At 40.2% G+C, this 16610-nt stretch overlaps 1 protein-coding gene across 3 annotated transcripts in view; it reads right to left on the bottom strand.

The window, feature by feature from the left end:
* Positions 1-507: 507 nt before the first annotated feature.
* LOC126922894 (ubiquitin carboxyl-terminal hydrolase 48-like) overlaps positions 508-16610 on the bottom strand; it is a 77165-nt gene continuing 61062 nt past the window's right edge. For all 3 annotated transcript variants that reach the window (XM_050735824.1, XM_050735825.1, XM_050735826.1), the window contains 2 exons: positions 9236-9320; positions 508-2298 (listed from right to left, as the gene is read on the bottom strand). In XM_050735824.1, the coding sequence (XP_050591781.1) occupies positions 2276-2298; positions 9236-9320 (108 nt within the window). In that variant the 3' untranslated portion in view covers positions 508-2275. The remainder of the gene's footprint in view (positions 2299-9235; positions 9321-16610) is intronic.

Here is a 16610-nt window from a genome sequence, read left to right as displayed (position 1 = left end):
GGACAATGGGTTAAGTAAAATCTAATCATGTTATCTGGCGGCAGAGAGCTCAGGATCCATTCTAAAAAATTTAACATTTAACCCTCTATAATACCATTTGACTTCGAACACGAAAACCATTGTATATAATGAGACTAATTGTAAGAAGTTTCTCCATTGCTACATTGTGGATTTTTATACGAAATTTGAAAGTGTAAACTAATAATACAAAAAGGTATATAAAATATCCAAATTATAGCGCCTATTAATATAATATTCCGTAATCTACCGAGATTCTATATTTTAAATTATATTCCCGAAAATGTGAATTTACACGAAGATCCGCCATCTACTGTACTTGTTGCGAATATCGATACTATTCAAATCGAAACGAGAAAACACAATTTATTCTCATAATGAAACAAAAGCTCACGATTATAGAGGGTTGAAGATGGAAAGAAGAAGAATAAATGTAGGTGAAAATGGAAGAGGTGACTGGCAGAAATAAATCGTTCAAAGACATCGATGTGTATATGATCAGTACTACTGTGCCATTTTATTCTCAGCTTCTACCACGAACAGTAAATTATTCCTATGATCTCTAGGATCCTCTTCAACGCACCTATAACCATTTTCTATGCAACGATACAGCCATATACACAATTTGCGGATAATGATACATCGAGAGCCGGAGAACGGAAGAAAGTTTTGCTAAAGACAGTTGTATTTGCGTTAATTAAAGTGCACAAAAAAAGAGAGAGAAAGCTCCACGGGCGCCGTGATACGCTATCGTAAAAATGATCGACACCCAAAACGTTCGCAATCCTCGCATTCCGTGCACGCACATTTCTCTCCTCTGATGTTATAACGTAAACTTAAAATTGTACGTGTTACCGATATCCATAACTCAACTAAAAATCATTCTGTCTTCAAAAAAAAAAAAAAGTGTCACGACAGTATCTCTCTGTCGGTTTTCGTTTCAAACGCAGTGGAAATCCAAGTTCGTCTCTGAATGCAATGGAAGGGATGATTCGCGGAAGCGACCGATCTCTATCCTATCTTCTCATATATTTTACATCGAAAAATAAACGTTAAAAATCAGATCCACTGATTTGATTATTTATAACCTAAAATAATTTCAGATCGAATTATATTACACACATGTACAAGAAATTCGCGCTATTACTTTCTTCGGTTTTTTCGCTGTAGACGGTGAATTTAAGAGGTTGGCAAAATTTGACTATTCTTTGTACGTGATACGTTTCTTGAAATTTGTTAGGATTCTCGCGAAATGGCGAGACCATAAATGGTTTTCAATTCGGAGTATTCACATAACTTCTTATGCTCCAGCGATCATGGAATTTCCTATACAGTATTATATTGCCAAATTCGTCCCAATAAATTAATAATATAACTCATGGAAAAATTACAGCTATTAATAATTCATAGATACCCATGGTCTCGACGTTGCATGGAAAGTACGGGAAAATTTAAAAAGCTACCTCGCAAGAAATAGTAAAACATTATCCTCTGTTATCTTTTTCAAAGGTTTGCTACTTTAAGAAAAACAAGAAAAGAAAAAAAGGAAAAAATGAAACGCTGGTAATTAACGGAGCAGCTAAATATTAGGTCACACTGACACAGTTTTCTATTCGAACGAGGCAAACCCTTCACGAGGCAGCAGGCTCAACATAAAACAGATAAATCTACAAGCTAAGCTAACTTACGTAAAACACAGGATAAATTTTAATCTCTAATAATCTTCTTAATCGCTATTCGACGGTAGAAAAATGATTATTCCTAGAAATATCAATTTTATCGGCCATTATAACGTAATCATCCCTTCACGGACACTTTTTCTTCTTCTCGCTCCTGTTCACACACATTCTAACATCCCTCGATTCCGTAGCACGTTAGAATACGCAGCCATCGATATATTCACCAATAATAATTACAAGATTCGACATCTAATCTTTCTCTCTTTGGATTTCTTAATCGCCACTCATTCCCCCATAGTTTCTTATCTTTTACTGATTTACCCTTGTCTGTGCGTAAAATAATGTTAATAACAATAAAAACGCGATATTCGTCGGATTGTACAGCCACGACAGCTTCTCTTCTCTTCTCAGCGTGATATATCTCGTTTAACACACCTCTGTATACGTTATTATACAGATTAATATATGTATAGTATATGATAACTCGCGTACAAAAATATTTTATGTTAAATCGACTATCGTCATTAAATGTCCCGCCATAAAGCAATTGCCTATCCTCTGACCCTTGATGACGCAGATCAGCTCGGTACCAATTCCGTTCCTGGAACAAAATTCGTTATTATTTCAACTGCAATAAGATGGAACACGAACGACGATCTTCAACGGGTGACGTGTTCGTCGAAGGTTTTTCACGATCAACCCAGATATGCCTGTTACGAGAGGATAATTGAACATTTATTTGATCGTACTTGGCGATTTCTTGCTGCTCGGTTGGCACCATCCGATTCAAACGAATATTCCTGCAGCGTTCTTTCAATTATTTTCCACGCGATCTCGTCAGAGTTCTATCTTTTCGTAACGTTAAAAAGTATCTCGAGCTGTTCAGAGGAAAATATGGAAAAATACTTATCGAGGTCTCGCGTTAATCTTACGCCAAACATTTTTCTAGAACATCGCGAATGCTCTTTCGTTTGGTAAAATAAGAGCAGCGAAAGATTCTAATGTAAACTACGAGTAAAAGAAAAATAACATTATTTTTCAAACGATCGCGAATTTTATTTCAGCATATCTGAGTTAAACGCAAGCCACAGTGGAATACGCTGAATTTGATCTGCAAGATTTTGGATAAACTGACGAACGAAACGGTTCGGTTAAACAGGATAACAGGAGACGAATAGATGGAAGATGGATTTCTTGTACGAGAACCAGACGAGAAGAAAATTCTAATAATACCGTCGAACGAATCGAAAATCAAAAACGAAGGAGTTTCTCTTGGACGCCGCGACGCGCTTAATTCTTCGATTAGAAAATCCTTGAAAGATCATGTGGAACGATCGTTTTGCTGCTTGTCTCGTTCGAGAATCGCCGACAAAACCGTCCACGATCGAGCTTTTTTCCCCGACACTGTAGGCGGCTATCGCGAGAAAGGATTCCGCGGTCGAGGACAAAAGAATGATCGTAGAAAAGAACGTAGTCGGTCCTGGTCGTTTCCTGCTTGCTGGAAAAACATTTCGGAAAAGTCAGTCGACCGCGAAGCGCATTTCATTCGGTCCCGTGGCTTCCATTCTCGACTCGCGTGTTCTGAACAAACTAGACATTGCCATTGTATCGAACACTTGAACCGTAATACAATAACTTTCATAAGTAGAATAGGAATTTTTATGCGTTTCTGAGAAATTTGTTAACTGTAAAAATACACGTAACATGTAACAATATATATAATATTATATAATATATAATATTTGATAGATGAAAGAAATATTCGCTTCGATCGTTTCGAAACGATATGAATTTCAATAAATATTCGCAGTTTGTCGATATTTGTCCATTTCTATTCTAAATATCGATGTTTAATACGTGTTTAATGAATATTTCGACGATATAAGCTTTGTTCGAGTATTGACAGCATTACCACCTAATTTACTTAATTTTATTTACTTAATTAGTTGGTTGCTGGAAGCTGGAAGAGGTTGAAGGAATAAAATAAAGTCAGTAGGAAATGTTGAAGAGACATAGCTGGTTAGGAACTGAGATTTGAAAGAAGAAACAGGAGGTAGTGACGTGATCAGATTGTACGAGATACGAAAGTAAAGTAATCGATCGAATTTGTAATTTCAACGAGTGAATTAACTGAAAATGAAAAATTTGATCAATCGGATAGGAGGTAATTTCTGAAATCCGATGAAAGAAATTGATACAGTGTTTTCGATTTTTGAAATAAAATAAAAATAATTGCTCAGAATTATCGCGATATTTCGATTAATTTCTGCAATTCGAGAAACAATTTCCACTAAAGTTAAAAATTGTTCGAAAAATGACACGATACGTGATAAGTACGATACGTAATTAACAAAGGATTGGAAAACGGAGTGAGAAACGACTGAAGAATAAAACAGAAGAGAAGGAATCCGGTAACGAGGGATAGACGTACCAAGACGAGGAATAATTTAAAACGAGTCATGGAAATCCACGATCGACGGTCGTTTGTGAGGCTTCTTAAATTCACATTAAGGACGACTGGTGACGACGAAAATGATGGGACGAAGGGTGTCACGCATGCCATGTCGATGCAGCGTTTAGCATCAGACCGCCGCGCGCTCGTCGTGAAATAACTCGTTTCGTCGTCAGAACACTGGAAACTCGTTTTCGAATAATTCTCTTCCTCTTCGAGATCTCTCGAATCCTACAAATTTCATCCTATGTGTACATACTGACAAAAATACGATATTGCAGTTGCACGGTGACCGGAATTTCACGAAATTTTCCACGCGAACCTGATCTCTTGGAGAAATATAATCGCGACTTTCCTAGAAAATAACTTGTATTAGAAAGCAGAAGAGAACAGAGAGACTTGCTGAAGTATAGAGAAGGATCCGATGGCAGAGAATTCTGTTCTGATCGCGTAGCACGCAGAATGGAAAGAGGAGTTGGAACAGGCATTCGTAAAACTTCCTGTTATTTTCTCCCTGTTTTTTGCTATTAGCTAAGTATACCGCCTCTGGCTTATGTTAAGCTTCGGCAATTATTTGTCATAGTCAGCTAAGACGAGAGTGGAGACAAAAGTGTAGAAGGGAATGGGACGAGGGCCCTCAGAATAAGACGTTCCCATCAATTTCACCGCCATCGTTCGCCTTCTCGCTTTTCTCCCATCCATTTCTTCGCTTGACCTTAGCCTTGTATGGCACAATTGCGATAGAAAAAAAAGAAAAGAAGACGATCGTTTACTTATTCTACGATATTCCCGCAATTAATTGTGGCGTCCAAACATATTTACCGTGTCAAAAATTTCTTAATAAATCCTCCGTATCCAAATACTATTATTTTATGTATTTTAATACAGAATATAAACTAATATGCTAATGTATAATGTACGCCATACGTTGATATATTTGTTGAAATATCCTGTTCGAGACTAGCCACTGTCCGGCAACTTGCGGCTAGCTAAAAATGTACGCGTTCTTTGACGAGGTTCTTTAAAATTCTTAAAAATTCCCGGCTCGATACTCGGTGAACCAATAGCTGGACTCAAAAAGCAGCAACCCCCGAGAGCAACAAGAAGAGCATGAACGAGTGACTCCGCGAGAAAACGCAACGAAGCCATTGAGAGAGTGCTCGTGAAAATGCTCGGGGCCCGTCCGGAACGACATAATAATCAGCCGGCACCGAAGATTGCGAGGAGCACTCGTTCTCCGACCGCGGGGCAACCCCCTTTTCTACCTAACTTATACTTATTATTGCATTATCTCCTTTGGCCTAGAATGATTCTCCGGCTGTGTGGAGAAGCCGCCGCGAAACGGCCAACACCGAGAGGAAAAAGTTTCTCCGGGGGAAGCGAATCTCGCGGACATAATCCTCGGTGCGCAACAGTGTAATTGCAACGAGCGCCATGCAAAAATTCGCGGAGCAATTGAAATCTCTTTTTGCCGGATCTATTGGCACGCCAAGAAGTAGGTTTTTTTCGGTATTTGGAAATTCGACGGATTTAAAGGATCAAGAGGAATAGGCGGATTCTTGTAGCCGTTCGAATGGAGTAAAATTTTGATCGAACTGAAATAATTTCAATGAATTTTATAGAAATTATTTGTCGACGCGCGAGCAAATAGAATCTCTGCCGCGTGTATGGAAATTGAAATCGATCAACTTGGCGAATTTTCTATACGAAGAGCTTTCCTACGTTGAATCTATTAGTTCGTTAAAGAAAAAGTTCCCGGATATTGCAAAGGTGCGATAATATCTGCTAAGGAGCTTCCAATCTTTCGACTACAACTCGAAATTGCCTGAATACAACTTCTCTTCTATCTCTGAATGGAAATACAGTGGACCGATGCGATTAATTATCCAGCGCAAAAATCATAACAAAGCAAAGCGTAGCATTGAACCGCGGCAAGCAGGAATTCTAAAAATGTCAGCGCGGTTAATTGTCAATTATTCGTGCATCTATTCATACGTATGCAGACCGACGATAGGTTTTTCCTATGGGATTTTTCGCGAGAGAGTTGGAACACGGGACATATTTTTCAAGAAAACTGACTCGCATCGATTCTACGTGCACGGGTCATGTTCCTCGTTAGTGAACCGGTGGACAGGTGCATCCTCTCTCTTTTTCACCGTGGAACGGTCTCCTTTGCTCTCTGGCCGCGTCTTCTTTGCGTTCTTGCGACGCTTAAACACGCGGCCAACGATCACGATAATGTCTTCATCTCTCGCTTTCCGCGAGCGGTGGATTGCTCGCGCCGCGAATCCCGCTTCTTATCTTCGCCGTGCTTTTTTGCGATAATAGCGCGTGTAATTCTAGTGGCTGGCAAAAAGGCCCGAGGGAGGAGGGGGAAATTGATACGACATCGCGTTGAAAGGGCGAGCCGAGCCCTTCCAAACGGCGTCGTTTTCGCCACCTTCCTGCCACCCTTTGAATTTTTATCCTCCAACCATCGACGATCCTCAAACGACTCCTAATTAGACGCCAAATCTGTCTCGAATCTGCTTTTTAAACCAGCGTTGACGAATCGCGACGATTGTACAAATACTTGAGGATAACGAAAGATTTACTAGGAACAATTATCGTAGGAATATTAGGTCACAGACAGTGCTTGTAGCAATGAAATTTAACGTAAAATATATTAACAAAAATTTATTTGATTATTAAAACTGTGAGCGCGATAAGAGTCACAGAGTATTAATTCTTTGCAGAAATTGTTTCTTCCTTATTAGACTTATATTCCGATCTTATTTACTTGCTCTATATATACGTGTTTTTTTCCTCAACTTCCATCTTGATACGAGTTTTATAGTTTAACTAATTTCACGAACGTCGAGTTTTATAGGCATAGAGCGTGTGTGTGTGTGCTGGTAAAAAGTACTTTTAGTTTAACAGCGAGTGTTTCCGGTAACAAAGCTTTGATTTCTGATAGCAGAATTTATTTGATCGTTTTACAATGATGCGTGTCGGCGAAAAGGAACGTTAAATGCCAAAGGAGAAATGAAATATTGAGACAGCCAGAGGATTTGACAGGCCGGAAAGGCCGAGGCAAATTGCAGCGTGGCCTTTGAAAATAATATACCTTGCTAATTTGAAGCACGACCACCGTTTTCGACACGTTTGCCTGTTCGCTGGCGATGGGGTGGTTTTCTCGTGAGCGCGCCGAGTTTCGTGAGCTCCTTAATGAACCGAGTTCGCGAAAACCATTAATAACCAACCGAGCCAAGTCTCGCAACAGAGAAAACTGTGTGGGAGAGAAAGGGGTGGAGTACGTTCGAGGTCTTTGCAGAAAACACTTTCGCTCGAAGAAAGAAAACTTATATTTCAACTTATTTCGTGAATGTCAAGGTGCCAAGAGCTTTTATCAACGTCCATGGTTCAAAGAGAAGCATCGATGTTTAGAAGATGAAGATGGGAATCAGAATGAGAACGTAAGTATTAATTATCAACAGAAACAGAGAACAGATCGACGAATGGACCGATCTTCGACGTATTTATTTCACGAATATCAAGTCGGTGTACGTAATGTAAAGAAAAGTTTCTACGATGACAATAAAAAATACTCTTCCATTGGCACACAATCTGATTTTCGTAGTAACGTGAAAACGATATTATTAGACGATACGAAACTTAATATCATTCGTCCTAATTAATCCATGAATACATAGATAGTATACTGGAATAAATGGAAAGCTGCGTCAATGCATTTTCTGGCCATTTTCGTAGGAATACGAGGGACGAGTAAAAAATGAAAGAAAGATACGATAGGAAATATTTGAAGAAGCAAAAACCGAGTAGATCCATCGAAAATACAAAGACGAAACGATCTTCGACTTATCCCGCGAATATCGACGCTCTTTGTATTCATAATTCATAGCAAAACTCCAACATACGCACGGGGAAAACTGGAAACAAGAATGCGAGACATGGAATACTTAAAAAAGAAGGAGAGAAGGTTTCGTTGGAAGCGGACGAAACCAGAGAGGATCCTCGTTGCGCAGAAATCACGGGAACGAAGAAGACGTTGAAGGGGGTGTCTGGCAGGCCCTAATGCGACGTATCAATATACGTGGGTGCCGGTGATGGGCCAATATCGCATAAGTGGCCCGATTCACCGTCATTTGTTACGTTTTGTTCGGTCTAAGTAATTTAAGAGTCACCCTTTGCTCGCCAGCCACCCTCTCCAGCTATGGGCAAAGGACACAGGGAGAGAAAGAGAGAGAAGAGAGGGACGAGCAGGGACGAGAATCCTTCGAGTGACTGGCTGGTAGGGGAAGTTAGAGGGTAGCTAGCTGACTGTACTTCGCCTCCATTCTTCGGCAAATCGCGGCATATTTGTCAGATTTTTGTTCGAGAACAAAACCTTCACGATCTTTCTTGCTTCGGGCAGGGCTTAAGGGGGTTGAGAGTTAAGTGGATTGGTTTCGTCGGAGATCGGCGCGAGTGTCTGAACGCGACCGACTTAATTCGAGTCTTTCTGCCAGCCACTTGATTTCACGACTTCTGATTCGCCGCGTATTTTACGCTCCAATGGATGCTATTTTTTTTTTTTTCTTGCGAGAAATTTTTTGAGAAGTTTCTGGCTTCACCGGTCCTCTGCAATGACAATTTTTCTGGCGAGATCGCGATCGTTATCTTTTGTTTTAATTTAACGTACAAGAAATAGGAAGAATCGTTTAGGGTTGGAGTTAGGATTAATGTATAGGTAATGGTGTATTTATAAGATAACGTGATTGTAGTAGAAAGGAAATAAAACGATAGGAGAATACGGCTGGAAAAATATAATCACGTTATAGTAGGTCAATTGGTTTCAATTTCTTAAATCTTCGGTCTATTTTTGAAAATACTTCTCCTCTGGAAATCTACTGTCCTCTTGTCTTTCTTGCCGAGCATGAATAATTGGATGATCGAAGGGATCACAAATGAGAATTGTAGATTAGTATAGGAATAGATTATATAGAGGGGGACGGGGATTCCAGCATGAAGATTCTAAACCACGTAAGCGAACTTGTGAAAATAATTTCGAGAAACGCGGTATAATTTTCTGCGATATTTCGCTCACCCTTGAAACCCTTTTCTGGGAACGTGGACTCAGGGTTGTTCGCATCCGACGTCACGTCTGCCTCGTTCTCTATCGGCGTGTCGATCTGCAATCAAACAGAAACATTTTCGTTAGGTCAACGTTACGTTCGCAAATATTATTCGTTAAAATTTTCCTTGGTATTCACGATCATTTATCATTTTACGATAAATAAATTTGTAGAAGTAAATCACTCGCTTTCCGAGAAGCTGAACAATGAAATTGGAAGAATTGATACCAAAACTATCGACATGTAACATGCACTTAAACATATTATATATAGTCAATTAAAATTAAAGCAATACATACGACGAAAAAAAATATATAATCGTCTTTCTCTCTTAGCAAAACGAAATATTAATATTATGTATGAAAAACACTTAATGATTGCAAAAACAAAGATATCATCAATTACGTGCTCGGAATAAAATTTATTATTAATTTAATTTAATTTATTAAACTATTGGGTTGGCAACTAAGTGATTGCGGATTTTGACAATACCACCAATGACAAAATCCGCAATCACTTAGTTGCCAACCCAATAAATTTCACAGGTTTCTTATCACCTCTGCATCACGTGCGAGAAGCAGATAAAACAATCGTGAGATCGTTCCACTGGTAAGGAACTTTTGAAAGAGGGAAAGAAGACGAAAGGCGCGGCGGATTTTAGTAATGCACATAAAGGACACGTGTGAACAGCTGGCGACATTCGTGCGACGTTCGCCTTCCCACGCGTCTTCGTGGATCACACGTGGGATCTCCGAGTATTCCACATGGAATACGAGCCACGTGGATCGAGGTCCACATTCGTTTCTCCCGAGAAACTGTCGCCGTGAATTAACAAACGTTCGCAATGGCAGCAAACATTTATTTGCTTTGGAACGACCCGATCTTCGCTGCTATAAACTTACAAACTAACGATTAATCCTTTGTAACCATATGCACCTATTGATAGACTCCTTGATTTTAATCTGCAGATCATTTTTCTAGCGTTATCAGTTTGTTTGATAGAAACGTGTCTTAATATGTTTATCAGGTAGACAAATTTAACGATTAATTGGTAAAATTCTAGGAACAACGTGTTGCGAATTATTGGTGTTAAATAATAAATTCTCTTACGTGGCGCTAACGAATTTATTAATATGATTAACGAAATAATAAGAAGGAATTTTACTGTTCTATGTGATACGAAATTTGAAAATCGGAAGAGAAAAGTCTAGGAGCTACAACTTGTAGCTTGACAATTAATTAATTAATTAATATTATTAATTAGTTGCGGCGTAGAATTAACTCGACCATATTCATCAACGATACGATCTACCTTCTCTCAACGTCATTCAATCAACGAACAGACATCTGTAGCTTCTTAAGGAAGAGATATAGTTAAAAATTGACGATCGTAATTGGGAAGGAAAGACGAACATCGATTTAAAAATTGATAGTTTGTTTGCTGAAAAGTAAGAAACGCGAGGAGAACGCAAAAGGACGAGGAAAATACTTTGGCGATGAAAAAAGCGAAAGAATCGAATGGAATCGAGACGAAACGATTTCTCAGAGACGAGTGGGTTTCGCGTAGGTGTAATTATGCCTCTGGAACCCCTTTTTCCCACAGAACTAAATATAGCGAGTGTCATCCGATGGCCTGGACACACATGTCTCGGAAAGTACGAGCCCACATCTGGTCGCTGTTTCCTGCTAGCCGTGGCATCTTCTGCAATATGATTTATTTTCGAGCGGCCGAATCCCAGAGGTTCGGTGTAAATTAGATCACGCCATACCGAACAGTCAATGATCAAAGACACGAGAAGAGCGATGATAGTCTCACGACGAATCCGCGCCAGTCAAAACAATTCTACGTTCTATCAAGAAACTTCTTCACCAAAAAGAAAGAACAAAATATCACGAAGAATCCATCTTCGATTCTTCATTTTTGCTCGACATTTGCCACAGACATGAAACGCTGAAACTTGGAGAGCAAAACTGAATTTGTAGAAATTATCAAGGAGCGATTTTCTATTCAAAATCTCTGTCCAAGATCTACAGAAGAGATTAAATGATCGCAGAAAGGAAGAAAGAAGGCACAGGAGACGATATCGATCTTCTTCTATTCTTCGTCTCTGATGAGGATCTATCGAGAAGAGACAGAGAGGAAGAGAGAGAATGAAAAGAACAAGGAAAAGCAAAGGTACAAAAGTCAGCAACAGGAACGGAGAACGATTAAACAATTACATCGAGAACATCGATCCTCTGTTTCCGATTTCCATCGAGGATTTACCAAGAGGGTAGAACGTTCGCAGAAAGCAAGAAGGAACGCTTCAGAAGCTGGCTGATCGAGGTCACCAGCATCAGGAATTCACGGTGCACCGCGAGTTCCCCGAAGTTTCTTTCTTTCATCTCCGAAACATTATTCTCAGGCCTAACAGCGGGTCCAGTCCCCGGAGATGGGAACAGAGGAAGAACGGAGGGACCAGGGGGGCCAGGTAAAGAGCGTCTACGCGCGGCCAGTTTTGAAATGCTCGGCAATATAGTGAGTTCGTTATGAGGCGAGCCCCGACGTGGTATGGCTCATAATTGCAGAGTTGGCTTTCGAGCTGCGCACCTTCGGGCGTGTTCTACCTCTCGGCTGACACCTATTGTCCGCAGGAAAATCCCCTTGTCCCCGAAAAATCGTCCAATTTCATCTGAAATTCGTCCATTTTAAAAATCTCCATCGTCCGTCCACGTTACGAAGATTTTTCGTTCTGCGACGTTCCTCGTCTTGGAAGATTCTCGAAGAAGGCGACAAAGGGAAAAAGAGTGGGAAGAAAAGCGAAGAAACGGACAAAATATTTCCGGGCCGAGGATGAAAATTATTAGCCCGAGAATGTCTTAATCTTCGACAGCGAAGCGAAGACTCGCGGTGCTTGTCTTAACATAAATTTTTTTCCCGCGGCCTGTTCGACGGAGAAACGCGAGGATGCGGCCTGTAAGTGGCGTAACGCAGGCCGCACGCCGGTGCATAATGCATGCGAGGCGTCCAACGACGTTTACCGCGTTAAGGTAGACCAACGTTTTTGTTCCGCGCTTCTCGTCCTTCCTCGACACCTTATCAGCCACGCGTGAACTCTGCCTGTCAGGAAATTCGTGGAGCTGCGCTGACGATTAGAATGCGGATGTTTATACATTTATGGGAATAATGCGCGATAGCAACTTGAGCGCACAAGCGCGCGGACTACATATAACGTGCAGAAATATACGTAAAATATCCTAGAGCTTGCACACAAAATTTTATTTAAATTCCAGTTCTTTATAGACGGGCTCATGAAATATGGTCTGGCATAAAGATTCACGATCTATACTTCTCTGCTTGTTTATTTGTTAGTCTTTTATTAGCTTTTTAAAGTATCCTTCGCCTCTCAGGTTGTGATAGCGCTTTGGAGAAAATTGATAAAGTGACGTAACTTTTGGATCGAGTGTTACGTTGCAGAATTTCTTGCGGAATAGTTCGCCGGTTCTTGTCAAGAATGCGTGCCTTAAATTATTCCCAGGCTGTCTTGAGTTATTTATCTGTCTACACCGAAGGGGTGAATCTCACCCCTTTCCTCTGACCGCGTCTTAATACGCGCGCAGAGTAAATAAACCCGCTGCTCCCTATACTCTAAGACACTCGTTCGAAAATTAAATTAATCCCTTGCAATCCACTGCACGCTCGGCGATCCGCATGAATCAGAGACTAGATTGTTTTTCGTTGAACGATCATCGAAAGGAACCAAGTACTCGCACTTTATTCCCTGCGGCATGGCAACGAAGCGAAGATGCTAAGTACATTTTTTTAGTTTTATCGTCTTTATCTGTCATCATCGCGTCGCTTGGATCTAATTTTTATCGACGAAATCTTCCCGAAAGAATGAAAATTTCCTCAGCCAAATATCCAAACCTTACGTACTAACGAAAGAAAATCAATTATTCGAAAATGTGAAGCAATCGATCTACAGGCGATTCGCGAGCAATTTTGCGTGATATTCCTTCGAAGTTGGAGACAGAATTTTGGAGAAACGCAACGAGAAAGAACGACGAAATCAAAGAATAGGTTGGTTTGCAAAGGACGGTGGCGAGGAAAGACCCAGTAAGTTTTAAACGGCAAGTGAAAGAGAGCGGAAAGCCACGGGAGGACTTAATACGAAGGAAGTTAGGCGGCGGAAGACCGCACGGTGTATAAATTCAAAGTAGATTAATATTATCCCCGCGGCTGTCGCGGCGGCAAACTTATGGCGCTAATTCGGCCGACGAATTATTACTCGGCGCTGCCTCCAGTCAGCCCCACTGTGTGTTTTGCCAAAACGGGGGTGTCCTGTCGTTAATAGAAGTCGTACGTGCTCCATGGAACACCGGGGGAACGTGTCTTCGGATATTAAGGCCCACCCCGATTCTCCAATTCCAACTGCTTTGGACAAAACACGAGTTGCTAACGATAAACAATTTGTCTTTGTACAAAATCGTCAAATCGAGAGTCGAAGGTGCCAAACAATAGAAAATGCAAGGAACGAAGAAATAAAGTCCGTGCTGGACACAAACTTAAATTAATCTCAGAGGCCAAAATTATTCGATTTAGGTTTTGGGTTATTACCAAGATATAGCAAGCTATAGGGAGATATTTTCTGAAGAATTAATCTATCAAGTACTAAGAGATTTTTTAAAGAAAATGTTGAAGTGGTCACCACTTCTACGAAAACTCCACATCTGGTCTTTTTAGTTTTCTCAAGCGCTGAAGTCATCGACAGCATATAGACAAAAGAATAGCATGAAGGCAGACCATAAACAGTAGACAGGCGACGTTGGCTTCGGGGTTTTCAGTTAATAGGGAACACTGCTAACGTGCGGATCTGGACCAGCTCAAATTGTATTCCTACTTATTATTACACTTCTCTATTAAATCAGATATACATATTTTGTACCTTACACTTTATCCACGCGTTTTCTCTCTTTATACATCTAATAACCTCAACAGAAAATTTGAAGCTGATCGATTTGACTGACAGCCTCGCTGTCTGTCTGGCTATGACTGCCGATATCACTTGGCGCGTGTACAATGGCGAGCATATAAACACGAACGTTTTGCTTTCGTAATTCTCGTGCAAAACGTATTATTCATTTCGGTAAACATTTCAATAGAAATTATAACGGAATATAATAATATGCATGCGAGATATATAAACGACAAATAATTGCAGTTGAATCGTCAGAAGTATACGTACATACACATGCTCGCCTCTGTGTGTCCTAATGATGTTAGATGCACAGAACTAATTGTTTGACTAGTTTTCCAAATATCTATTGAAGTAACAATAAAGAAATTCAAGACAACTACCAAACATAACACGTATAAAACTGGCGCACACTGCCGTCGCAATTCTAATCGATAAAAAGAAACTCGCATTGTCATTCTAATCCCCGGTAAAGGGGACAACCGAGTCCAAGACAAGATCCATGAAGGTCTTTTAAGAAAATTAAGGAGCCCCTGCATTGTCTCTCGTCTCGCGGAAGCTTCGAGAGGAGAAGCGTAGACAACAGCTGTTTAGCATCTCCGATGAAAAAGCCGGACCGGTAATTATTCAAATTATTTTCAGGAAGGGCCACGGGATTTCTGGCTCGGCCACAGCGGCGGATGTCTTTATACTCGTCTAACGGGTGTGAACGAAGTGCATAGTGCTCCTTCTCATCGAAACCGCGAGAAGAATAAAAAAAGATGTACAACAGACACTTCGTGTCATCGACCATATCAAGGGACCATCTGTGAGCGCTTAAATATTATTTTTATCAAACACTTCCCGTTTTGGATACTCATTCTTTTTTAATACATAAAAGATCTTTGAACCAACTAACCGATTTATTTATTATTACTTTTTTGTTTTGCTCGATAGATTCTTACGTCGTTCCACTTGGCGCACTTTAAAATAATTTTAATATTCCATCATTCTCGTAAAATAAGCTTGCACAACAGGTAGCTGTAATTCTAACTAACAACGATGATTTTTCAGACGATAGAATAAATCGATCTTTCGTCGAGGTGGAAGTGGACCAGAACCAGAAATATATTTTCTTATTTCTGGAATTATTCGTGGAAATATCTACCTTACGATAATTTACATATTCCAGAAGAAATAACCTGTCGTACGAACTAGCAACTAATTAATAATACTAATAACTATTTAAGTTGCAAACGCGCGGTTCGTCTTCCAAATTTCTCCTTAATGTTGCGGAATAGAGGGGGAAAAAATCTGATTGGTAAAGAGTTAAGAGTGTCGTATCGACGAGCGAGATCAACTCTTTCGTGACGAACAGAGTAGGGAGGTAGGGAAGAGACGAGGAGAAAAAGAAGGGAGCCACGAAGGTAGAGATTAGACGAGGAAGAAACTTTTTAGACGGGCATAGATACCGTGAAGGTGTTATGTGTAGAGTGACTGATGAGTTTTCCGCTCGATTGGATAACGGGTGAAGCCAACACCAGTTCACTTTTGTATCTTTTTCCATCCCTTGCCAGTATAACGTCGTCCAACGACGTCCATTCGACCTAAATCTCGACCAAGCCTGATGGATTCCTCACTGCATTGCGGTTTCCGATAAAACGAGTCAGGTGTTCGTTCGTCGAATGACCAGCTCGTGGAACGGCGATTTTATACCCTGCTATAATTTTATGCTGATCCGTAAAATTGAAAGGATCGAAGAGCCAGAATAGTTTCTCTGGTGCGGTTAAAATACAGGTACGAATCAGTCAGCGGAGAAAAATGCAATTATCAAGTACAGTCTACATACTCGGTTGATTTGTGAAATTTCATTAGGATTTTATGATACGGTCGTTACACGGGCAAATACAATTCACTCGTTCGATAAGCGTGTTATGATTGGCAAATGCAGGATTACTTTATTCGTTGGAAATTATAGTCCGCAAGATAGTAGTTACAGTTATGCGAGGTCCTCGGAGTGAAAAATAATTCTCGATAAGATGTTACATGCTTTTCACGAATAAAATTGTTTCCTTGTGTAAGAAATCAATTAACAAAAGTATCGAGAAAGATATAGTAGAATCCTTGATATCATCAGCCTCCATATCGATTCGCGAAAGTTCCTATAACCCGATTAATTTCACGGACACGAAGACACAATCTAGGAAAACGAATGAAACAAAGCGTAGGAAAGAACGAATAATTCATTTGCGTGCATCTATTTTGAGGTACGAAGCTATTTCAGGCACCTGAAAAATATCATGAATTTTAAAAAGGACGTTTAAAACGCGTGCAGCGGCTAAAGTGGAGAAAATCGAGACGAGCATGCCAAAGACGAAGGCAACAGGGATTCAGAAAAGAGGCACTTTAGACA

This window comes from Bombus affinis, chromosome 13, assembly GCF_024516045.1.
Source record: "Bombus affinis isolate iyBomAffi1 chromosome 13, iyBomAffi1.2, whole genome shotgun sequence".
NCBI classification, from domain to species: Eukaryota; Metazoa; Arthropoda; class Insecta; order Hymenoptera; family Apidae; genus Bombus; species Bombus affinis.
Note: the sequence above shows the minus strand (reverse complement) of the source record. Positions and strands in the feature narration are given on the sequence as shown.